General features: G+C 44.1%; 1 protein-coding gene across 1 annotated transcript; it reads right to left on the reverse strand.

The window, feature by feature from the left end:
• Positions 1-802: 802 nt before the first annotated feature.
• On the reverse strand, positions 803-23,207 carry LOC310781769 (LIM domain transcription factor LMO4-B-like). The gene is made up of 5 exons (XM_083642392.1): positions 23,015-23,207; positions 9,427-9,665; positions 7,274-7,370; positions 3,938-4,084; positions 803-2,708 (listed from the first exon to the last, which is right to left on the reverse strand). Exons 2-5 carry the CDS (start codon positions 9,654-9,656, stop codon positions 2,700-2,702), a joined length of 483 nt encoding a protein of 160 aa, XP_083498518.1. The 5' UTR covers positions 9,657-9,665; positions 23,015-23,207; the 3' UTR covers positions 803-2,699.
• Between the last annotated feature and the right edge of the window lie 1,603 nt (positions 23,208-24,810).

Raw genomic sequence — 24,810 nt, forward strand, 5'->3', positions numbered from 1 at the left:
TTTCCCCCAGACTAAACACTAGTCTTTAACTTGCCCTTTCCCCCAGACTAAACACTAGTCTTTAACTTGCCCTTCCCCCCAGACTAAACACTAGTCTTTAACTTGCCCTTTCCCCCAGACTAAACACTAGTCTTTAACTTGCCCTTTCCCCCAGACTAAACACTAGTCTTTAACTTGCCCTTCCCCCCAGACTAAACACTAGTCTTTAACTTGCCCTTCCCCCCAGACTAAACACTAGTCTTTAACTTGCCCTTTCCCCCAGACTAAACACTAGTCTTTAACTTGCCCTTCCCCCCAGACTAAACACTAGTCTTTAACTTGCCCTTCCCCCCAGACTAAACACTAGTCTTTAACTTGCCCTTCCCCCAGACTAAACACTAGTCTTTAACTTGCCCTTTCCCCCAGACTAAACTGCTATAGAGAGCGCAGGCTGCTGCCTGCCTGGTGCCCACAGGAAAGCACCCCCCTTTTAATTAGACGGTCTCACAGATTAGACCTCATTAGGATCCAATACTGGAGCGGAGCTAAAGCCCGAGCTCCCGGCGCCTCCCACTTTAATTGCTTCTGTAACGGGCCCATCTCAGGCCTTTTCAAACCCCATTCCGGTGGCTAATCAGCCGTGTTTGTCTGAGAGCCCTGAGTATTTGTCTTTAAATGTACATGTTACTTTTGGGTATTAAACGGCTATTTGTAACACTCCACTAGCCAACTACATTCAATCACATGCGTGTTACATAGCAAACATAAGTGACTGGAAAGACACTCATTATTACATATGAAACATAATGGACTGGCAAAATGTATGATTAGATTTATTTTGAGACTTATTTTCTCTCCATATAGATGTTTTAGACCAATAAAATTAAGCCTTGTTTGAGGAAAAAACATACAAAAAGGCAACACAGAAGACATTACTGAACCATATAGCACACACAATACAATAGGATAGGATAAAAAAAGATGTATGTACACTTCTTACTTTTTATCATCCCGTTCTCCCTAGACTCTCTCATAAGATACTTGGCTTCAACTTGACAAACATCAAGCGTTAATAAACATTGAGCTGCAAATAAACACAGAGTACTGTACACATACCTCACTGCCGCCAAATCATTATCGTCGTGTTCGAACTCTCGCTGGCAGAATCATCTTTCCAAACACAATTACAAATACATAGTGTATCTGATCCAACCCTAAATATATTCGTCATCCCTGGAACTACTGTAGCACCATCACCTGAAAAACAAGACAAAACAACAAACAACCAAACAAATCCAGATAAAGTACATTGAAATAAAGTACAAAGAAATGCCTCCGGTTGTTGTACAAAAGAATCTGGGGACTAATGAATATACTGAAGTCTTGGTAACACTTTCTTTGAAGGTCATATCTATAATGCACTATGAGCACAATCATAAGACATTATAATGCACATAAAACTCTTTATAAATGTTTATAATCATGCATGGCATCTTATATAACAAGGTCTTTAAGTATTATAAAGTGACAGCACTATAAGGTCATTAGCAATTGTATGATACTATAACACAGTTATGAGGACTTATGAGCAGTATTTTCTGAACCCATTGTGTACGACTGATTTAATGAGACAATTTTTTTAAATTTGCGTGTCAAATAAGACAGAAGTGCTAATAAACAGTATTTACAACTCAACTATTGAAGGGCAGAGCAGCCATCTTGGATTTTTGAGGGGGGGGGGGTGGTGAGGCACAGTTCATGACCTTTGAACCGTGAAGTCCTCAGCTCCCAGTTTAAATGGAATGCAGCATTATAATACAATATATCTGCCACTTATAATACTTTATAAACCTTGTTATAAGTTGTCATGCATAATTACAAACATTCATAAAGACTTTTATAAAGCCTTATAAATGCATTATAATGTCTTACGGATGTGCTTATAATGCATTATAGACATGACCATCATAGAAAGCGTACCCAAAGTCTTTCATTCATTACACAGAGAAATACTCTGAGTGTCTGTATTGATGTCCCCCCAAAGCTGGTTCAAGGAGAGTGGAAGGAAACATCCCATGTCCCATGGTCTCACACTCCCCCCCACCCCCAAAAAAGAAAAAAAAAAAAAAAAAAAAGAAAAAGCCATGTGTGCACATACGTATGTGTGCACATACGTGTGTGTGTATGTGTGTGTGTGTGTGTGTTTGTGTGCGTGTGTGAGCGTGTGTGTGTGTGTGGTCTCTGTGTGAGTTTTGGACGATGTCTCCGGAGTCGTTCCCGCTGAGTGGGAGCAGGTCCTGAGTGCTGCCTCCTGCTCTGTTCCCTCAACAGCCCTGGCTGGGTAAAGGTAAAGGATAATTCCATTGGAATCGCTGGAATGGGACGAAAAGTAAAAAAAAAACTGTTTTGCCCTGGATGATGCCAGTCCTTCCTTATTGCCACGGTTGAGAATAGACATCAGTCTAGAGTATAAATAAATTCCAAGCGTCTTCAGCGTCCTCGTCGCTCCAGTGAAGCGGTGTATGTTCAGATCTCGACTCCTCACAGTCTGACTGAAGACATATCTGGAGTTTGAATGATAGGAGAAAGCCAGGACGAAAACCAGGAGTGAGAGGAGATGAAGATCTGACCCTCAGAGCAGAGGAGCAGCCTCAGAGGGGGAAGGGGGAGGTGGGGGGGGGGGGGCGATTAAGGCACAGTTATTTGTCCCATCCTCTTCCTCAGCAGACCTGAAAACACACAAGGAGAATGGAAGCTGTCAATAAGAGTACCACAGGAATGAGCCCGAAGACTTGCCTAAGACCCGGATGTTAGTACTTCCTGGTCCCCTCGTCGGGAAGTCAATGGGAATTTTGTATGGGGATTTTGGTCTGGTTTGGTCTGGTCTGGTCAGGTCAACTCAAGTCAAGTCAAGTCTATTTGTATAGCCCTAATTCAGGTCTGCCCTGTCCTAAACTACTCTAATCTAATCTAATCTAATCTTAGATTACAACATATTTCGGGTCTGTTTTAACTTAGAAATCAGGGAGGTCACTCAGGTCACGTCTACCCAGACAATTATATCACTTTCAAACAGTTACATTTCTGTATAAATCATTACAATATGCTCCCGTGAGGTGGGGATGCGTTTAGCTGCTGCCAGGCGAGAGTGTAAAACTAGGCATAACACCTGGACAAATGCGCAAGGCGGACCACTATCTTTCCTGCCTTAAGGCACGTGCAAACAGGTGCGCAAATAGGGGATATCGCCTGTACCAAGATAGGGCCCCATGTCTGCTGTGTCCATCACATCACATCTCAGCCCTCTCACCTTCTGGTCAGACATCATGCCTGCTGTAGGGTGAGCACTGAGCAGGCCTCTTACCTTCTGGTCAGACATCATGCCTGCTGTGGGGTGAGCACTGAGCAGCCCTCTCACCTTCTGGTCAGACATCATGCCTGCTGTGGGGTGAGCACTGAGCAGCCCTCTTACCTTCTGGTCAGACATCATGCCTGCTGTGGGGTGAGCACTGAGCAGCCCTCTCACCTTCTGGTCAGACATCATGCCTGCTGTGGGGTGAGCACTGAGCAGCCCTCTCACCTTCTGGTCAGACATCATGCCTGCTGTGGGGTGAGCACTGAGCAGGCCTCTCACCTTCTGGTCAGACATCATGCCTGCTGTGGGGTGAGCACTGAGCAGCCCTCTTACCTTCTGGTCAGACATCATGCCTGCTGTGGGGTGAGCACTGAGCAGCCCTCTTACCTTCTGGTCAGACATCATGCCTGCTGTGGGGTGAGCACTGAGCAGCCCTCTTACCTTCTGGTCAGACATCATGCCTGCTGTGGGGTGAGCACTGAGCAGCCCTCTCACCTTCTGGTCAGACATCATGCCTGCTGTGGGGTGAGCACTGAGCAGCCCTCTCACCTTCTGGTCAGACATCATGCCTGCTGTGGGGTGAGCACTGAGCAGGCCTCTCACCTTCTGGTCAGACATCATGCCTGCTGTGGGGTGAGCACTGAGCAGGCCTCCCCCCGGTCGGTCGTGTTCGCAGAAGATTGTCCCGTTGATGTAGTGGAAGCGATCGCCAGGTACCAAGCGGTTCCGACAGGTGGCACAGCTAAAACACTATAGAAAATAGAAAGACAGACATCCATTAGGGTCATCTATACCTGATATACTGCATTATGTTTTGGTCTTACCACCCATTCACTGAGGTTATCACTTACCATTCAAAACAAAATAAATTTTCAGTTTTGAATAACTTCAATACTAGGCATCGAGCGCGCGTAGTCGCCCGTAGCTCGTAGCCTATTGTGTATTGCCGTGCACAGGTGTGTGTGTGTGTGTGTGTGTGTTGCTCACTAAATGTTATTGCATCAGTGATGTCACAATGCCTCCTTGTGTGTGTCTGTGTGCCCCATTATGATATCACTGATGACATCATCAGTGTGTGTGTGTGTGTGTGTGTGTGTGTGCCCCCCTATGACATCACTGATCATTCTTGTCACAATGCCTCCTTGTGTGTGGGTGTGTGTGACATCACTGATCAGTCTTGTCACGATGCCTCGTTGTGTGTGCGCCCTTATGACATCACTTTTGACATCATCGCTGATGACATCATCACTGATGACATCACATCATTAGCGAATTAGCCTAATTAATATCGGGTTATACGTGAGAGCCACTATCGTTTGTCTGGTATGCTTGTTCAGTCTGACCAAGCGGTCTTCTTGCCACATCCAAGAAACTGCGTGGGAACGGCCCATCGATGGCAGCACTCCAGTCCTGAAGCATGAATGGAACAGTGGCTTCCTAAAAAACAAGGTGAACAAAAAGGAGCTCTTCTCATTCACAGCATTCAGCACACAGAGATCTCCAAGACTGACATGGGCGGAAAGCTCCTTCTGACTGCCCGCTTCAAGACCGTTCTCTCCAACAAGCATTGTGATCTCACAAAACTGCTGGGGCAACAGCTGTGCAACCATTCCCAGGCACCAGGATCCTCCTGCTCTGGCAAGCAGGGTCATACACCAGTCCATGTTTGCATGGTAGACAGCGATCCGGCTTTTCGAGATCGAGGTGGTTAACAAAAATGTATGGGAGCGGTAATTTGGGTTCAGCAGGATAATCTGACCCCAATCTGGTGTTGCTGTCATCAATGTACACGTCGCTGGTCCACAGACAGCTGGTCCACAGACAGCTGGTCCACAGACAGCTGGTCCACAGACAGCCCGCATCCACCATCTGTGTGAGTATGGTCAGATGAGGCATGCGAGGAGCTGCTTTGAATGCACTGACTGGTCACTTTTCTATGACGAGGACAATAATGTGGACAATATTGCTGACTGTGTCTCTGATTACCGTAAATTCCGCACTATAAGCCGCACCGGAGTATAAGCCGCACCTGCAAAGTTGACTGTTTTTTACATATATAAACCGCACCGGACTATAAGCCGCGGGTGTTTTAATGTTTTTTTTTTTTTTTTTTTTTTATTGTGTTTTAATGTTTAATTACCATATGTAAGGGTTCATGCACAGAGGGGATTGTTGGGAAAGAGATGGCTGTTTGAGGAAGCTCCCATTTATTAACATTTCAACAAAACAACATAACACAACACCACCTGTGTTGTGTTATGTTATGTTATGTTATGTTGTTAAAAGAGGGCAAGAGAGGAAATTAAAACAGAAGTGGATTTATAGTTAGAAAGAGTGCTAAAAAAGAGAGATTTTTTTTTTTTTTTTTTGAAAAAATCCATAGATAAGCCGCACCGTTATATAAGCCGCAGGGGCCAAAAAAGGCCAAAAAACGGGAAAAAAGCCGCGGCTTATAGTCCGGAATTTACGGTATATTAATTTCTGTGTTGATACGATTTTGATGGTAGTGTTTTAAATTGATCACACCAGTGTGTGTAACTGATCCTCTGTCAGACATAAACATATAATAGCTGTGTATATTGTTTTGGTGGAAATAATCCGTTTTGAGAAGCGAGAACATGGTTTTGAGTGCTGTGTGTCATTTTGCAAGAGATTCGTGGAGTTTTGACAAAGTGGTTAACTCTTTTCACTTTTGTGTGTAGTGTTTTGACAAATTGAGCCACAGTTTCTGGAAATGTGTTTACACGTTTGGGAAACTGTAATTGCCCAGCCCCAGAGCCGTGTAGATAGAAGAGTCCCGACATCTCCATTCACTCCAATGGACCAGTTTTTTTATTCTAAAGAGTTCCAGGAAGTAAGGTCCTGGATTAAGCAGCGCTGTCGAGTTGCAGCAAAATAGACAGTTTGTGTTGTACTCTGAAAGGGTTTTCCCCCCTTGAATCAAATTGTACATTATCAGCTTTATTTTAGCATGCAAAAGTAGCGCGAGACCCATTCCTGGCTATTCATTGGCTAATGAGTCTCGCATTTTGGTCCTCCGCTGACGGCACTCTCTCTCTAGAGCAGCGTTTCTCAACTGGTGGGTCACGACCTTTGGGTCGCAGGGCCGTTTTGATTGGGTCGCGGACATTGGCCATTTTTTTTTTTTTTTTTTTCATATTTCATTTGAGTTAAATTCAGATTATTGAAACTGGATTAGCCTGACCAGTTTTACTTGTTTAACAAGCTGAAGCATATGCTCTGCCTGTAATTCAAGAGAAGTCTGCCTTTTAATTTAATATTTAATTTGAGTTAAATTCAGATTATTGAAACTGGATTAGCATGGCCCCAGTTTAATTAAAAGTTATGACCAGTTTAACTAAAAAGCATATAGCCTGCCTGTGATTCAAGAAAAGTCTGCCTTTTTATTTCATATTAGTTAAATTCAGACTATTGAAACTGGATTAGCATGACCAGGTTAACTTGTTTTATTATTATTATTATTATTAACTTGTTTAAAAACATATAAGCATGTAATTCAAGATAAGTCTGCCTTTTATTTCATATTTCATACAGTTCAAATAAGACTTTCTGAGCATGACCAATTTGACTTGTTTAAATTTAAAAACATATAGGCCTGTAATTCAAGTCTGCCTTATTTCAATTGGTTTTTAGCCCTAGTTGCACTTCTATTGCACTTTTTTGTTCATTTGAGGTTTATAACAGTGCACGAAGGCATTGTGTATTAAATTAATGTGCTATTTTTTGTGCAATAAATTTGAGTGGTTTAAAAAAAAATCTGAAATTTGGGTCGCGACTTCATGACAAGGAAAATAGTGGGTCCTGAGGCTACACCAGTTGAGAACCACTGCTCTAGAGGACACTACCCAGCACTATACGGTGATGTGAATGGTGGTGTCATGTGACAGCATGGTCATGTGACAGCATGGTCAGACTCACCTTAAGGTGGTACACATTGCCTTGTGCCCGCATCACCATTTCACTAGCAGGGATAGACTGTCCACAGGCGCTGCACGCGCCACTGTGTCCGAACAGCCTGGAGGCACAAACATCAACAGCTCATTAACCAGGCCTGTGCAATGAAACTGGGAGGAAACCCACACGAACACGGGGAGCACATGCAAACTCCACACAGAAAGGACCTGGGATGGACCGGGGTTCGAACCCGGGACCTTCTTGGTGTGAGGCCGCAGCACTAACCACACTTAGCCACCGTGCATTAAGAATAATTATGCACTTTATTTTTTATTTCAGTGTTTTCAGTAACAGTGTGCAACTGTGCAAATTTGTGAATACTGTTATAATTGGAATTCATTTTTTTAATTAAAAAGTTCTGACTCAATTTGTCCACTGAGTTATTAATATAATGTGATGTACATGTTATTACACTACCTGGGTGGTACAAAGCAAGTTGTATTTTCAGCTCTATTTTAAAATTTTCTGTAAATTATGTAGAGTATTGCAATATATTGCAATATGTATCGTATCTAAATATAGGGGTGTGCCACATCGTAATTGTTATCGATATATTGTTACAATTCAAAAATTAATATTGTCATATTGTGATAATGGCAATATTCCGAGTTGTCGCACAGCAACGACAAGCATGGCTGAAAGCTGCTCCATGGGGGAGGAGTTACTTCCAAAAATGGGAGTGGCTTCAGTCGTATGGAAGTGGTTTGGTTACAAAATAGCATGTACAACAAACCACAGTAATATTTTAAGGCATATTTGAATATTTGAAGGCAAACTGTTACGTTTTAGCTCACATACAAAAATATAACAGTTATTTTGTTGCAATTGTAGTATATCCTTGAAATTAATAATCAAATATTTTTTAGCATTTTGTCATATTGTCGAGAAATACCCTCAAATATCATGATAGGTTCTCCTGTAGGTTCTCCCTGTACATCTATCAAATACATCTGCAAAATGTGTCCGTTTCTCACGAGGGAAATGACACAACTCCTGGTCCTGGCACTTGTCCTCTCCCATCTCCACTACTGCAACGTTCTTCTGGCTGGGCCACCTGCCTCTTCCATCAGACCCAGTGTTTCCCATACATAAAGGAATTTGTGGCGGGCCGCCACAATAATATTTTGACCGCCACAATAAGATGTTGACAAAAAAATTTTTTTTTTTTTTTTTACAGTGCACCTGAACGCAACATGCAAGATATCCGCTGAATAAGTGTCCAATAAATGTTCATGTCATTCTGGCCAATACTTCTGTTATAGCATTTCAGTCTGGAATATCTTTCAATAATCTATGATTTAGCTGCTAAATTGTCAAATACCGCCATCTGCTCGCTACCCAGGCACTTATGTATGTACTTAACCTAACTAACTTAACCTAACTATCCGGTGTGCACAACACTGTCAGCCTAAACTCCGGCTGACACCCCAAAAACCTACAATCCGCTACAGAAAAATGTATATTGTTTGTTTATTAACTGGCCCCTCGCCTTCTATCATTTCATGAAAGTGGCAAAGCAAGTTGAGTATCCCTGACCTATAGGGAGAAATTTAGTTTGTCATTGTAAACCCACAGCACAGTAATGATGACATGTTCTTCATAGATCTAGCCTTTTAATTTTGCTCTTAAGCTTTCTCAAAGTACACCAAATTCATGCATTTTACTTTAAAATGTTTAAAAAAAATTGGCGGGGGGGCATGCCCCCGCACCCCCCTAGGGGGTCTGCGGTCCCCCATCCCAAATTCTCAAAATCCTGTGGGAAACACTGAGACCGTTACAGCTCATTCAGAACGCTGCAGCCCGTCTGGTGTTCAACCAACCTACATTCTCTCACGTCACTCCCCTCTTCCAGTCCCTTGCTGGCTTCGCATTGTGGCACGCATCAAATTCAAGACACTGGTCCTCGCCTACAGGGCAATACACCAGACTGCTCCTCCCTATCTGCAATCCATGGTCAGGTTCCAAACCTCACACCGCGTAAGGTCAGGTCAGCTCACCGCGTGTGAGCTGACCTGAAGGGGGCGTGTGTGAGCTGACCTGAAGGGGGCGTGTGTGAGGTGACCTGAAGGGGGCGTGTGTGAGGTGACCTGAAGGGGGCGTGTGTGAGGTGAGCTCACCTGAGGTAGTCGTCCTTGCAGAGGATCATGCCTTGCTTGCTGTAGCAGGTGGAGCTGTGCTCGCCCAGCCGGGCGTGGCAGCAGGAGCAGCGGAGGCAGTGGGTGTGCCAGTATCGCTCCATAGAGAAGAGCAGAAAGCGGTCCGCAATACGCCCGCCACACCCGGCGCACGCCCTGCCCAAAGCCCCGCTCCCAGAGCCCAGCACCGCCTCCACCCGGCTGTTCACCATCACCGCCCCCTACAGAGAAGAAGAGAGAAGAGCATGGGTGAATGACCAGCGATTAATGCAGAAAACAGGAAACTCCAATGGACCAGGTTCTACAGCGGCGCTGGCCCAGAGGCCCCGCTGGGCTCATAAGATGGAAAGGTGGCACCATGGTCTAAAAGGTTTGCACTTGTTTACCGCAATGGCAACGGATTGCAGCCTCGCAGCAGTTCCCAGAATGAAGGTTCTGGATTGAGCAGTGCTGTAGAGTTGTAGCAGAATGGACCGTTTGTGATGTACTTTGAAAGGGTAGTAAGACATTTAAAGAATCAAATTGTATATTATCAGCTTTTTTCCCAGATCGGATCGCATCGTGATCAAACATGATTCCCACCCCTATAAGCAATGTGAGTTTAATTAATAGTGACTTTATAGGAGGGGAGGAGGGAGAGTGAGGGAGAGGAGTCTCCTCTCTCTGCATGTATGGGAGTTATTGTATATGGCTATTGCGGTGGGCACGAAATAACTCTTGTAACGGTTTTTTCTGCATGGAAGCTGACAGAGCCTCTCTGTTGTCCAGCCAGTACGTTGTGTAGGGGGTGTGTCGTGTTGTGTAGGGGTGTGTCGTGTCGTCCATTTTTTTTTTTTTCTTCTATAGGTCAGTGTTCATGTGGGACGCTCTGTATTAGACCCACCCCCACCACCCCTAGTAGAAACAGCATTTCACATGTGCAATCAGGCCATATCTACATTATCTCAAGCCCCCATTTTTCCATTACAAAATGGAAGTAATTTCGTGCACAGCTGGCAATAATATAGCTTTAGAATCACACTAAGTAGAACCATATCAGCGTGTGCTCTCAGCGGTGAGTCAGCAACACTGCCTTTTCACCTGCTTCCACGGTTTATAATAGAGAGCCGCAGGGATGACGTATTTTTGTAGTCAGAACGCGGAAGTCCCGGACTTCCTGGTTCTTTACTGTTTCTGTCTATGGGATTTTTGAATGGGTTTTTGCCGCGATGCTTCAAATACGGTCTCTGGGCAATGCAAGATTAATCAAACACGAACCAGAGTTCAGTCGGATAATCTTCACACATGAGGACCACTTTCATGAGTTTTGTAGCGTAAATGCGAGCCCTAGAAGTAAAAAGCTTGAGCTAAGCTAATCCAGAACTACACACTGTCGCATAGGCTTCCACGTCACGTCAGCACTCAACCTGGACTGTTGTTGATGTGTGCACTGATTACCCCAGGCTGAACGGGCTGAACCAGGTGAGGGAAAGAGAATTTCCGTGTTCGTCCTTTGAAGTGGTGACGTTATTGACGTATATATTAGGGATGCACGATATATCGGCAATCATATCGGTATCGGCCAGTATCGGCCGATTTTTTTACATATCGGTCATATCGGTATCGGTCAGATGTTGCAATGTTAATATCGGTTATCATTATCAGCCAAATTCTTCACATTGATATGAAATAATGCAGTAAATCTATGATTTATGGGCTTTTCCAAAGGCTTTGCAAATAAAGAAATGCATAACTTTTTCAAATTCAGTGTTAACATGTGTTTTTCAGTATGTACAAAATGTGATGATCATAAAAATGTGGTTTTATACAGATCATATCGACATCGGTAAATATCGGTTATCGGCCATAACAGCAATGTTAATATCGGTTATCGGCATCGGCCAAAATTTTCATATCGGTGCATCCCTAGTATATATCCCCATCGACTCCAACAGTGTAGTCTCATTTAGCCGTTTGCTAGCTAGCCGCCCTTTTAACGGCACGTAAAAGCTTCAAAACTCATAAAAGTGGTCCTCGTGTGTGAAGATGATATTACTAAACACTGGTTCGCGTTTGATTAAGCCAGCGTTGCCCAGAGAGATTATTAGAAGGATCGCGCCAAAAACCCATTCAAAACTCCCATAGGCGAAAACAGTGAAGAACCAGGACTGTTAGCATCGATGATTTCCGGACTCGTTCCTGCGGCTCTCTATTAGGGCCAACAACGACAAATAATTACAGGGGCAGATTTTCACTTTCCAATTTGTCCTCTGGAGCGTCTTATTTCAGCAAGGGCATGTTTGACTTTAGCAAGACCCCTCCCACAAGATGATTTGAGTTTGCTGCTGGTCCTAGTCTGCAGTTAAGTAGGCTGCCCCAGAGCCATTTAGATAGAATAGTCCCGACATCTCCATTCACCCCAATGGACCAGTTTTTTACTCTCAAGAGTTCCAGGAAGTAAGGTCCTGGATGAAGCAGCACTGTTGAGTTGCAGCAAAATAGACAGTTTGTAAATGGTAAATGGTAAATGGCCTGCATTTATATAGCGCTTTTATCCAAAGCGCTTTACAGTCAGTAGGTACATTCACCCATTCGTACATCTATGGCGGCAGGCTACCACGCAGGGTGCTGGCACACCATCAGAAGCAATTTGGGGTTCAGTATCTTGCCCAAGGACACTTCGACATGCAAACTGGAGGAGGTGGGAATCAAACCACCGACCTCTTTTATCCAAAGCGATTAGTGGACGACCCGCTCTACCTCCTGAGCTACAGTGTTGTACTCTGAAAGGGTTTTTTCCCCCTTGAATCAAATTGTACATTATCAGCTTTATTTTAGCATGCAAAAGTAGCGCGAGAGACCCATTCCTGGCTGTTCATTGGCTAATGAGTCTCGCATTTTGGTCCTCCGCTGACGCCACTCTCTCTCTAGAGGACACTAGGCTGCCCCAATAGCCTTCTCTGTCTCTGCACAGGAGACACCTGGCTCCAATCAAGTGGAGGAGAGCATGTAAGAAGCCCTGGGCTAAGAGCCTCATGCAGGGCAGCTAGCTCGGCTCATATTGATGGGTGATTCATGAATGAGTTTTTCATCTTGAATGAAGGGAGTACGTTTCTTTAATCCACAAATGAAACATCGTTAAAATGTCAGTGAACAGCAGTATTTTACAATAGAGCCAGACCGATATATCCGCTATAGGGGTAGTGACTGTGACTCACAAGTCATATTTCTAGTTCTTATTATGTGTTTGTAAGTTTATCTGGCTATAGGGGTAGTAGTCTCTCCCCAGCCTCAAATATTACATTGAATCACTGCGCTCCGCATCCTACATAAATGAGTCTGTGCCACTTCACAGTCACTTCTGGGGTTTGAGGGCGGGTCTGAAACTGAATGAGTGACAGGTCGTAGCACCAATGAGAGAGCGGTTCGAAAAATGGGCTGGGCCTCCCCTGTCGTCTGATCGTAAAGGCGTTACTGATTGGGGAAGACTGAATCCACCACTGGCCAATCACTGGCCAAGTGAACGGTTCACTTCCGACCCCAACTGGCTGAGGGGAAAGTGTCCCGGACCCAGAGAGAGATCTGCAGCATGCAGTAACGTAGTGTATCAGCGTCGATCAATCATCGATTTTTCGATTATTGGTGCCCATCCCTAGCCTGGAGTGGAATACGCTGGACATATTGCCTGCCAATAAATAAACCGTTGTCAATTCATGATATTTATAATCTCTTAATTCTAATTATACAATGCGTGTAAGAATAGTAAATAAATAAATAAATAATTCAGCGATTGGTGATCGGCCCCAAAACTCCTGATGGGAGGACCACCCTTAAACTCCTGATGGGAGGACCACCCTTAAACTCCTGATGGGAGGACCACCCTTAAGGTGCTCTTATACTCGAGCAAAGCTCCGTGGGGGTGGGGCCCCGCGAGTCTCCGTGAGTCACCGTGTAGACCTCGCGCTGGGGGTGATGCCATTATACTCAGAAAGTGATCAGCATGTATTGTACAATGGTGAGAACAGCCCGTGAAAAGTCTCAATGAAACGCTGTGCAGTACTGAGTGCGCTTTCACTCTCAAACGACCGCACATCAGCACATGAAGGACTCACCAAACTTGTTTTTACTGAAAGCCATTTTTACTTCTCAGCCCTGATAGCCTACTACTCTGTGCTGCTTTTAATCTCTCTCAATAATGCTCTCAACACAACACATTTACTTGGTGAAATGACTAAAAACGAACAGTTGCAAATCTAAGTTTATAGCCTACCACATGGGTCAAGAAATGTGGCGAAAACACAGCTCAGTGTTCAGGGCTCAGTGGCTCGAAAGCGGACATGTTTGGAGAGAAGCCGTGCGCTGCTCACGCTGTGAGGAAAAAAATGTCGCACCGCGCGAGTGCCCGACGGAGCTAGCGAATAACCACGCCCAACAAATTTACGTAATTTGACGCGCCCGCCCCTCGCTCCACCCACGCGCCCTTCACGGCAGGGTGAGCATAATTCCCCCTTTAGACTCCTGATAGGAGGACAACCCTTAAACTCCTGATGGGAGGACCACCCTTAAACTCCTGATGGGAGGACCACCCTTAAACTCCTGATGGGAGGACCACCCTTAAACTCCTGATGGGAGGACCACCCTTAAACTCCTGATGGGAGGACCACCGTTAGCCTCCAACCTTGTCAAATAAAGTGAGTGGAATTTCTGGTTGAATCCGAGAAGTCAACGTGTCTCCCTCTGTCTTTGGCTTGTCGTTATCAGCACGCATGTCATGTGACCAAGAACGGCCGCGCCTTTTTCTTCTCTTTCAAGATTGAGGAAGACGATAGAATGCAAACATGTCCTCCTTCCTGCAATATGTCAACAAGTCAGGGCCTCCGGCCCTTTTGCCAGCGGTTGCCTGACAAACCAGTTTGGCTGCTCCATGTCTGAACAGATCACTGAAATGCCATGTGCACATGTGCAGGGCTCCAGACTGCGACCAAGATGGTCGCATATGCAACCTTTTTTCTTGAGGGTGCAAGTAAAAAATGTCACCGGGTCGCATTGGTGCGAGTGCATGATAATCCCCCCCCCCCTCCCACCACTCCAGGCACGATTATGTTAGTACGTTAATGGTTGTGGTTAATAAAAAGTGACTTTCTGGGCTCAGTTGGTCGGTCTCTCTCTCCTTCCCTCTCTCTCCCTTGCCTGCCTGCTCACTGAATGAAGCGCGCCAAACAATTTTGTCTCTGTGTTCCAAAGATGCAGACATGATGAAGCGGTAATATAGTTGATTATTTTACACACACAAAAAGCGTCAAGAAGAGCAGACAAAGGAGGCTGCTGGAGATGAGGTTGGTGGAGGAGGAGAAGAAGAAGAACCCATGAGAATCTCAGATTCTGAGAGTGATGAAGGCTGCAGTGAGAGCGCAGGTGACATGGCGAAAGAGGAGAAAAAGTGCTCCTTTCAACGACAATGGCTAGTACCCTTTTCTTTACAGATTCACTGTCCTCTGCTTCAGGCCAATCAGCTTCTTTAGTTTTGACTGAACCATCTGACTTGATGCAGATCACACACAAAAATCCCTTCAACACTTTGTCCCACTTTGAAACTCTATTCACCTTATGTAGCCACGCCCATTTGACCCGGTACTGTGGTCGTGTGACGACTTCCGGCAAAAGAAAAAGAAAAAGAAAATGGCTGGCTGCTCCAATATCATCTAACTCTGAATTAACTAATAATTTAGCCAATTGTATGCAACATACCAAATAAAAGCAAACGGCAATGTCTAAGAATGCAATGCCATGTAACTGGCTCGTTAATTCTTGCATTCCAGGGAATTACGTTAACGTCTGCGGGTCTTATAGACGTAAGTGGCTCGAGCTGCACTCGGAGGAGAGAAAACCATCTGAAGCTTTCATTGTCGACGATAACGTTATCTGACCTGGCTAACAGTGGATACTCCGCTTGCTTGCTGTGTACCGAGCTCAAAGTCTTAGGCTACGTTCTTTGTTTTACCCCCTGCACTGTCCGCTACAAAAACAACTCTCTTCATTTGACGTTCTTTTATATTTCGCACCGTGACCGCCGTAAGTGTTAAAACAACCCGGAAGAATTTGGCCCACCTCTGCGTCTGAACCAGTGGGCAACAGAATTAGGGAATGTATGAGGCCAGTCCTGAAATTCCATCAATTCGAAAGTCCGCAGGGGGGCGCACGTCAGGTCCGGAAGTGACGACACGTACATTGGCTCCAATGTAAAAATGAGCCGACTTCTCTCTCGTTCTGTGTCTTAAATAAACATTTTCCGAATGAGCTTATGGTCTGAATAAACAATTTCAAGTCTTTTTCATGCTCTCCTGGGCTCCGTTTTCTAAATTATGGTCCCATTTCGAGTAAAAGAGCCGATAAAAATTGTAACTTTGGGGGCGGGATTTTCCTTGATTGACACCAGCCACAGGAAACCAGATGATCCCAACCAGTTGCCAAGGCAGGCTAGCTAGCTAGCTAGCAACGTAGCCAGAGATTAAAAGTAAAATACCAATAACAGCGTTACCTTTATGATCTTTTAATGATTTTAGTAGACACACGTAACAGTATAGATCCCCGTTATGAGGTATGTTGATCAAAAGAACACCTAAACGCTATATCGAAATCGGGTTTTAGTGGACGGGCAGCGACCATACAAGTTGGGGCTTCAGAGCTGATCTGCGGCTAACTAGCTAGCAACGTAGCCAGAGATTAAAAGTAAAGGTCTGTTGATCAAAAGAACACCTAACGCTATATCGTTATGTAATGTGACTTGTGACATTATCACATTTCAATAAATATAACGTTTTTGCACATTTGAATGCTGCTGGTCGTTTGTTTAATGCTGTATATATTGGACATTTAAAGCTGATACACAATGAGGTAATTCCGCAAAGCTCAGTTAAAATTATAACGTGTAACACCAATGGAAGGATGGGTAGCATTAGCTAACGTCATCCAGGCTATAAACGTAAGGCTATTATAAAGTTATGAAACGCTGATTCAGACATTACAATAATATGACATAATATGAGCCAGTTAGCCTAGCTAGAGAGAGTAATTTCAGACCACCAGATATCACCATATTTCATTTCAATAAATATAAAGCATTCGTTGATTGAAGCAGACTCAGACTGCTGGTCGGTTAAGTTTCTCCGTCGTCCTGTCCTCTGGTCCAATCTTCGGTTCATAGTTTGTGTTCACTCGACATCAACAATCTTATACATGATAATATACAACAAGGCTATCTTTGTTGACAATGTTTATTGACAAAAGCATTAAAACAAGCAAATATAACAATATTCTCCGTTCACTGGCAGATACTAGCTACAATTGTTCAAAGCAAATCTCTCATGTCAGCATTTGGCTTGTGTGTTATTGCAATTTCCTATGTTGAAACAACTGATCAGCAGTAACGTGTAGTTTAGCGGTAATCTCAGGAGAACAGAATATTATAGCTTTGATCTTCACAAATCATGATCCTCTGTTGTGTAGTTTAGCGTTAATCTCAGGAGAACAGAATATTATAGCTTTGATCTTCACAAATCATGATCCTCTGTTGTGTAGTTTAGCGTTAATCTCAGGAGAACAGAATATTATAGCTTTGATCTTCACAAATCATGATCCTCTGTTGTGCGTGTCCCATCTGGTACTGGACGGCGGCTACCCCTGGAAGAAACGAATTAGACACTGTTAATCACTGTATAACGTTAACGTTTGCTTACCCAACACTACGTGCGATTGGTAAATACTGTAAATGCAGAGGTGGATAAACTATCCAGAGGAGTTGAACCCTTGTTCCCCCTCATCTAACGTTAGCTAGATATATAACGCTATAGCTGGTAGATCATATGAGTATGCTTTGAGTCTGCCTCATCTCAAAGAGGTAACCTAGGTAAACAGAACTGCGTTTGTTTTCAGTCTACGTCCGAATCTGTGCAGCATGCAATACTGTTACGTTGTATAACGTTAACTTATGCTACTCGAGTCTAACGTCCTCCTGTAATGACAAATGGACATGTAGCTAGCGTTAATGTCATGCTATGCAATTAGCGTTACATTAGAAAATAAGATTACCTCGATTTTGTGGAAGATGCAAGCGGGAGGCTGGTGACGCCGCGCGAGGTCTGGAGGAAATAATACTCTGGTTTTTCTTCGGGCTACTGTATTCACTGTGAGAGCAATGGAGCAAGGCTAGCAATAGCAACTAACGTTAGCAACATTTGTTAGCCAAGCTAACGGCTAGCAGGGAAAATAACATGAACAAGATGGATGCCGTGGCGGAGGAAACCCTCCCCCGAGTCCCGTCCACGCTCACGCCCTTTCCTGTTTTCCCGGCTCCAGGTTTGAACAGATTTCCCACAATGCAACAGGAAAATCCATTCATCCAATCAAACGAAATCAAACAATATCGGGAAATCAGCTTCATTTTGCCGTGTCAAAAACATATAGCTAAGGTGGTCCATTATATTTACTGTCAATGGTCTGAACATAAGGTGAATAGCATTTAGACCTTTCCTTCTGTCTGACTGTGTCCCTTCCCTCACATTAGAGGCTGCTAGCCTCCATTTTTAAACATCAAAGACTACAGGCGTCAACTAGGGATGGGGCCGATCCGATCCAATATTGGTATCGGGTGCCGATATTGGCACTAATTCACGGATCGGAATCGTTGCGGCCCGCAATTCCAGCGCGGGCCGCACAAGGGGCGCTGGCCGTAATTTGCCCATGTATAATAGTATCCTTCTTTGCCTTGTATATTTTCTTAATTTTGTCTGCTTTTTGCAAGGTATATTTAAAAAAAATAATTATTGGCCAATTCTTTGCCTATACAGTATATTCAAGAAAAATATTGGTATCGGCATAATATCGGTATCGGCAGATATCCAAATTCAGGTATCGGAATCGGATCGGAAGTGAAAAAAGTGGATTGGTGCATCCCTAGCGTCAACATTGGGATGTCCATCAAGTCACCCCATTCAAATCCCCACTGCTTTGATTGATAAGATTCTCTCTCTCTCTCTCATTGACTTTTGATACTACATGAATTATCACCCAAAACAAGTGCCTACTTAGTTCTGCTCTGCTAATAGCCTGATGGATGGCCCCGTCGTTAAAAACAGCAGCTAATGAGGGGAAACATCGTTCCATTGCAGTCCGGACAGACTGATGGATCGTGTGCACTTTCAGGTCAACTCAGCAAATCATGGTTTGTTTGCCACAAGGCCAACACAGTTTCATGCTGTCTCATGTTATTGTCTGCTGCATCATGTTATCGTCTGCTGTCTCATGTTATTGTCTGCTGTCTCATGTTATTGTCTGCTGCATCATGTTATTGTCTGCTGTCTCATGTTATTGTCTGCTGTCTCATGTTATTGTCTGCTGTCTCATGTTATTGTCTGCTGCATCATGTTATTGTCTGCTGTCTCATGTTATTGTCTGCTGTCTCATGTTATTGTCTGCTGTCTCATGTTATTGTCTGCTGCATCATGTTATTGTCTGCTGTCTCATGTTATTGTCTGCTGTCTCATGTTATTGTCTGCTGCATCATGTTATTGTCTGCTGTCTCATGTTATTGTCTGCTGTCTCATGTTATTGTCTGCTGTCTCATGTTATTGTCTGCTGCATCATGTTATTGTCTGCTGTCTCATGTTATTGTCTGCTGTCTCATGTTATTGTCTGCTGCATCATGTTATTGTCTGCTGCATCATGTTATTGTCTGCTGCATCATGTTATTGTCTGCTGTCTCATGTTATTGTCTGCTGCATCATGTTATTGTCTGCTGCATCATGTTATTGTCTGCTGCATCATGTTATTGTCTGCTGCATCATGTTATTGTCTGCTGTCTCATGTTATTGTCTGCTGTCTCATGTTATTGTCTGCTGCATCATGTTATTGTCTGCTGCATCATGTTATTGTCTGCTGCATCATGTTATTGTCTGCTGTATCATGTTATTGTCTGCTGCATCATGTTATTGTCTGCTGCATCATGTTATTGTCTGCTGCATCATGTTATTGTCTGCTGCATCATGTTATTGTCTGCTGCATCATGTTATTGTCTGCTGCATCATGTTATTGTCTGCTGTCTCATGTTATCGTCTGGTGTCTCATGTTATCGTCTGCTGTCTCATGTTATTGTCTGCTGCATCATGTTATTGTCTGCTGCATCATGTTATTGTCTGCTTCATCATGTTATTGTCTGCTGCATCAGGTTATTGTCTGCTGCATCATGTTATTGTCTGCTGTCTCATGTTATTGTCTGCTGCATCATGTTATTGTCTGCTGCATCATGTTATTGTCTGCTGCATCATGTTATTGTCTGCTGTCTCATGTTATTGTCTGCTGCATCATGTTATTGTCTGCTGCATCATGTTATTGTCTGCTGCATCATGTTATTGTCTGCTGCATCATGTTATTGTCTGCTGTCTCATGTTATCGTCTGCTGCATCATGTTATTGTCTGCTGTCTCATGTTATCGTCTGCTGTCTCATGTTATTGTCTGCTGTCTCATGTTATTGTCTGCTGTCTCATGTTATTGTCTGCTGCATCATGTTGTCTGCTGCATCATGTTATTGTCTGCTTCATCATGTTATTGTCTGCTGCATCATGTTATTGTCTGCTGTCTCATGTTATTGTCTGCTGCATCATGTTATTGTCTGCTGTCTCATGTTATTGTCTGCTGTCTCATGTTATTATCTGCTGCATCATGTTATCGTCTGCTGCATCATGTTATCGTCTGCTGTCTCATGTTATTGTCTGCTGTCTCATGTTATTATCTGCTGCATCATGTTATTGTCTGCTGCATCATGTTATCGTCTGCTGTCTCATGTTATTGTCTGCTGTCTCATGTTATTGTCTGCTGCATCATGTTATCGTCTGCTGTCTCATGTTATCGTCTGCTGTCTCATGTTATTGTCTGCTGCTAGCATATTGGGGAGCAGTTAGGCTAATGGGGGAGCAGTTGCCATAAGCGTCAAAGATTACTTCCATGGGTTTGCATTGAGTTTAGTCGGAAAGCCCAAGTCGTTTCATGGGTCGCTCAAGGGTACCATGTTAGTAGCAAGTGACGCACAAGGGACGGGACAAAGTGTCAATATGCTACGCGCTCGGAGTGAGAACGGGTTGTCTCATGTTATTGTCTAGCCTGGTAAACCAGCCGGTCACGTGAACTCAAATTTTATTTTTTATTAATAAAAACAGGTCATTAACACATTGAGTGCCACAGCGCTTCAGTAAAATTGTCTGCAGCCTGTGCCAGATTCACTTCCATTCAGATGAAAACAGCTATAGATTTTTTTCTATTAGGGCTATATTGAAACGGCTGGACTTTAATGAAACGTTGAACACTCCTGCTTCTTCCAAAGAAGAAATTTTGTTTCTAGACAGTTCCATTATGAAATGACACCCTCTGAAAAAAGTGCACTTTCAAGGGTTTTCTGTCGTTTTTTTTTACTTTCCAAGATATAGTCACTTTTATGAATACCTTTTGCACTCTAATTTCGAGCACATTCACTGACTCTGGCTGGTGTTTTCTGATGTGGTGGCGTGGTGTGGTTTCTGTGCAGCCTGCTCCCCCCACCCCCCTCCCCCCCCCCCCCCCTCCACCCCCGAGCTGCGGGCTCCTCCCCACACGCACAGAGTCTGTTTCACAGACTCCGTTTTTGCCCCGGACAGATCCCAGCGCGCAACAAGGAAGTGCCAAACGCGACTGAACGAAAAGGGCTTGGCCGTTCGGCTTCGGGTGCTGGCTTTCTGGCAGGGAATCATGTGGAGAAACAGATAGATAGAAGATAGATATAAGCAGAAGAGCTCAGTTGTGGGCACGGATGCAGCCGAGCCAACTGTCCGCTCCGCTGCAGACAGAGCAATCAATACGGCTCTGGCTGAAGCATGCATCGGTTTCCACTTTGATCACGTCTTTCCCTGCTGTCTCCTGTACAAAGTAAAGGATCTGAGGTGGGTGGCGCAGCTCCCGTGACGATGTTTAAGGTGGCGCCGTGTGATCCCTTGAAGGGATTCATGCTCACTGGCTAGGTACGACCTTAAACAGCAGAATTATGGAATAATATGAATTATGATTTTAGGACGTGCACAGACGTCCTTGGCACTCCTCGTTACTTTTTTTTAGGACGTGCACAGACGTCCTTGGCACTCAATGTGTTAAAAATGATCAATAATTATTGATATCGACTGATATGAAATATTTTGTATCGATATACTTTTTAGCTATATCGCCCAGCCCTAGCTTATATATAGGCTAAAGAAAATAAATGGTCTCTTTTGTAATAATTATGCTTAAGACTTAATTATTTATTTAATGATTTGACCTGCTCTGTGCCCTAGAAAGGATTCTAATCTAGGACCTCGATTATAACAAATCCAGTCCTTTTTACCAGTATATCTGCAATCTGACGGCAATCACTATTTGGCACAACCCGTTTATAATGAACAAACAGAGAAGCCCAGCTCATAGCAGCAAGGTGCACCACAGCACCATTCAGACTGCAGTAGCAGACAAAAACGGTCAGTCGGCATTATTTTGTTATAGGCGATTCTCTCTAAATAATGTGCTGTGGGCCATCACAGCGGCACTTTCATTAAACCGCTTCTCGTTGTAATTAACACCAAGGGCACAGATCCCATAGGTGCTCTGTGCAGTAGAGAATAGAGATGCAGTCAAATTACCAAAAGATCTCCCTCCGCTGGCGGAAAGCCATGCAAAGAAATGTCTCATCTCTCTATACTAATTCCAGGAATCTCTGCTTGTCTGTCTGTCTGCCTGCCTGCCTGTCATTCAGTCAGTCAGTCTGTCTGTCTGTGTCGCCCTGTTTCTCTGCCTGCCTGCCTGCTTGTCTGGCTGCCTACCTGTCTGCCTTTCTTTTCTGTATACTGCAAAGCGGAGGACCCATGTTATTGACCAAACACTCTATATCAGTGATGGCTGTTGGAAAGTAGAGCTATTTAAGATTTTATTTTCTTATTTTAACCTTTAATAGATTCCCCCCCATTCATTTTCATGAACATGAACAATCATTGGTTGATTGGTTGAATACCATCGAATTTCCTTCTGTCTGAAGCTTTTGTTTTTGTTTTTATGACAACCCCCTCCAATCCAAATTGTAATGGGCTGAAGTAGCTACACGGTCTCTGGAGCATTCGAAGATTTGGAAGAGACAGACTGGCTTGAGAGAGCCAACAGAACGGGCGAACGGGCACTGCACTATAGTATCCATAACTTACAGTGAAGATGAGGGGAAGCCACAGGACATGCTAAATCTGACTGCTGCAAGCAACAAAAACAAACACCAGATAGAAGCAATGGGAGAGCAGCGGGCATTAACTTTCAGTAGCTTCTTTAGTTTTTGCCTGTTTAAGCCCACACACATGTTTGTTTTGGTGTGTCATGGCTGTCTACTCTGTCCTTGTTTGGATATGTTTGAAGAGATTCCACGTGTTCAATGCTTTACCCATGGCACATGAATCAAACTGCCAATGGCAGTTGTTGGATAATGTTTGGTTGGTGTGCCATGGGTTCAGCTGAACACATGCAGCACGCAGGGTAGCCATGCATTCCGCTCACCTGGAAGACGTCAGGAAGTGACAGTCCGTTTCTGCTGGTGTGTCCGGGCGGGAGCTAAATCAGTGCAGTTTGGGCGGGTTGCGCCTCCTTTCCTGGTTGCTGCTCTGCTCCTGGAGCTGGTTCACACCGACCTCCTCCCACAGCTCACCCAGGCTGTGCGGCTCCTCTGTCGGATCAGTCCCTGTTCACAGCCGCTCCTCTTCTCCAGCGCACAGAGCATCCAGGCGGCGTCGGCTGTTTGTGGGAAGCGGGGGCGGGGCTTCTTTTTTTTTTTTTTTTTTTTTTTTTTTTTGGGGGTGGGGGGGGCGGGGCTTCTTCCAAGTCAACTCGCTCCTCTTCTGACGTCAGGAAGGGGCGTGGCTCTTGCCAGGATGATGGATGGCTGCGGAAGTTTTGGAGGAAAAGTTTTGCCTCGTTGCCAAAGTCACGCACTCTTCCGGTATCGGTATACGCATACAACATTCATTTTTCCATAGACATTTCGTAAAATGCTTGGGCTATAAAAATAGTTTTACTTGGTCAAACCAACTTCCAAGCAATAAGCTTTATAGTCTAGGGAAAATCAGGTTTGACCTTAAACTAATTGCAACAGAATTTATTTTCACATTTTTATGTTTATATTGATGCCTGAAACACTATAGTAAAAAATCCCAGAAAATCCCATTAGTGGAAGTATGTTAAAATGACATTTCTTCAAAATGGCTGCCATTATTAAAATTTTGGCCATATCTTGATTCCAACTAGACCTAGAATTACAAATCTGGTGTCTATTTCCACATTTTTGGGGGCAAGGAATCCGCAGAAATGGTTGTTGAGTCTCTAAGTAGAAGATATCTTTATTTTCTCATGTAGAAGTATGTAGTTGTAATACAACATGGCATTTCTCACAATGTTGGCTACAACTTCGTATTTGTTAATCATACACATTTTGGGTGCTACACTACCCTTGAGGATATTGAAGTGCTTGCCATTGAAAAAAAAAAGTTTGTTGTTTCATATTTCCAATTAAAAATGTGTTACGGTAATGAATTTATTCCCTCACAGTGTCTCTAAAAGTGTCTGGAAATACATAAAAAATGAGCAAATCTATCTATCTGGGGAGCTAGGGCTCTGTTTGTTTGTCTGTTTGTCTGTCTGTCCCACTGATGACATCATCAGTGATGTCATAAATTCACTCACTCACACACACACACACACACACAGTCTCAGTGATGATGTCATCAGTGATGTCATAAATTGTGACATCATCAGTGATGTCATAAGAGGTTGTGATGTCATCAGTGATGTCATAAAAGCAGTTGTGACATCATCAGTGATGTCATAAGAGCAAAATCAAGTCCCAGGGGCAGACACTGAAAGAAGTGGGAGTCTGGCTTCAGTCTTCAGCCATGGACAGCTGTATGTTGCCAGCTCCAGGACAGGTGATCCAGCATCCCTGAAGTATGCCATCAAGGAGCAGCCAGGGCGAGGCCGCGTAGCGGCCAACCTGCTTATGCGAGCTGCAGGGCCAGCTCGGCAAGCTGCAAGGCAGTCGAGCTCGCGTAACGCGCAAGATGCCTAGTGGGTATAATTTCAATTTGAATGGTGAAATTAGATCCTACTTGATATCTTCTTGATATCTTTGAGTTTTGCTATGCGTTGTACCATGTTCATGAGAATCACCCACCTGTGGCATTCTCAATCCTCCCATAGGACATGGATGAAAGGCCAGGGGTCTCTGATTTCCACATGTGGATATTGATGTGTCCAACTGCTGCTATGATGTCACAGCTATCAAAGGTATTGGTTTGGCTCTC

The sequence above is a fragment of the Poromitra crassiceps genome (assembly GCF_964638095.1).
Source record: "Poromitra crassiceps genome assembly, chromosome: 8".
Taxonomy (NCBI): domain Eukaryota; kingdom Metazoa; phylum Chordata; class Actinopteri; order Beryciformes; family Melamphaidae; genus Poromitra; species Poromitra crassiceps.

What these genes read in the sequence shown, in the direction of transcription:
- LOC310781769 (XM_083642392.1), bottom strand. Translation starts at nt 9,656, where the DNA reads ATGGTGAACAGCCGGGTGGAGGCGGTGCTGGGCTCTGGGAGCGGGGCT. An exon ending in TGCAAGGACGACTACCTCAG is followed by an intron (nt 7,371 to 9,426) that starts GTGAGCTCACCT and finishes TTGTGCCTCCAG; the next exon opens with GCTGTTCGGACACAGTGGCG. An exon ending in GCAATGTGTACCACCTTAAG is followed by an intron (nt 4,085 to 7,273) that starts GTGAGTCTGACC and finishes TATTTTCTATAG; the next exon opens with TGTTTTAGCTGTGCCACCTG.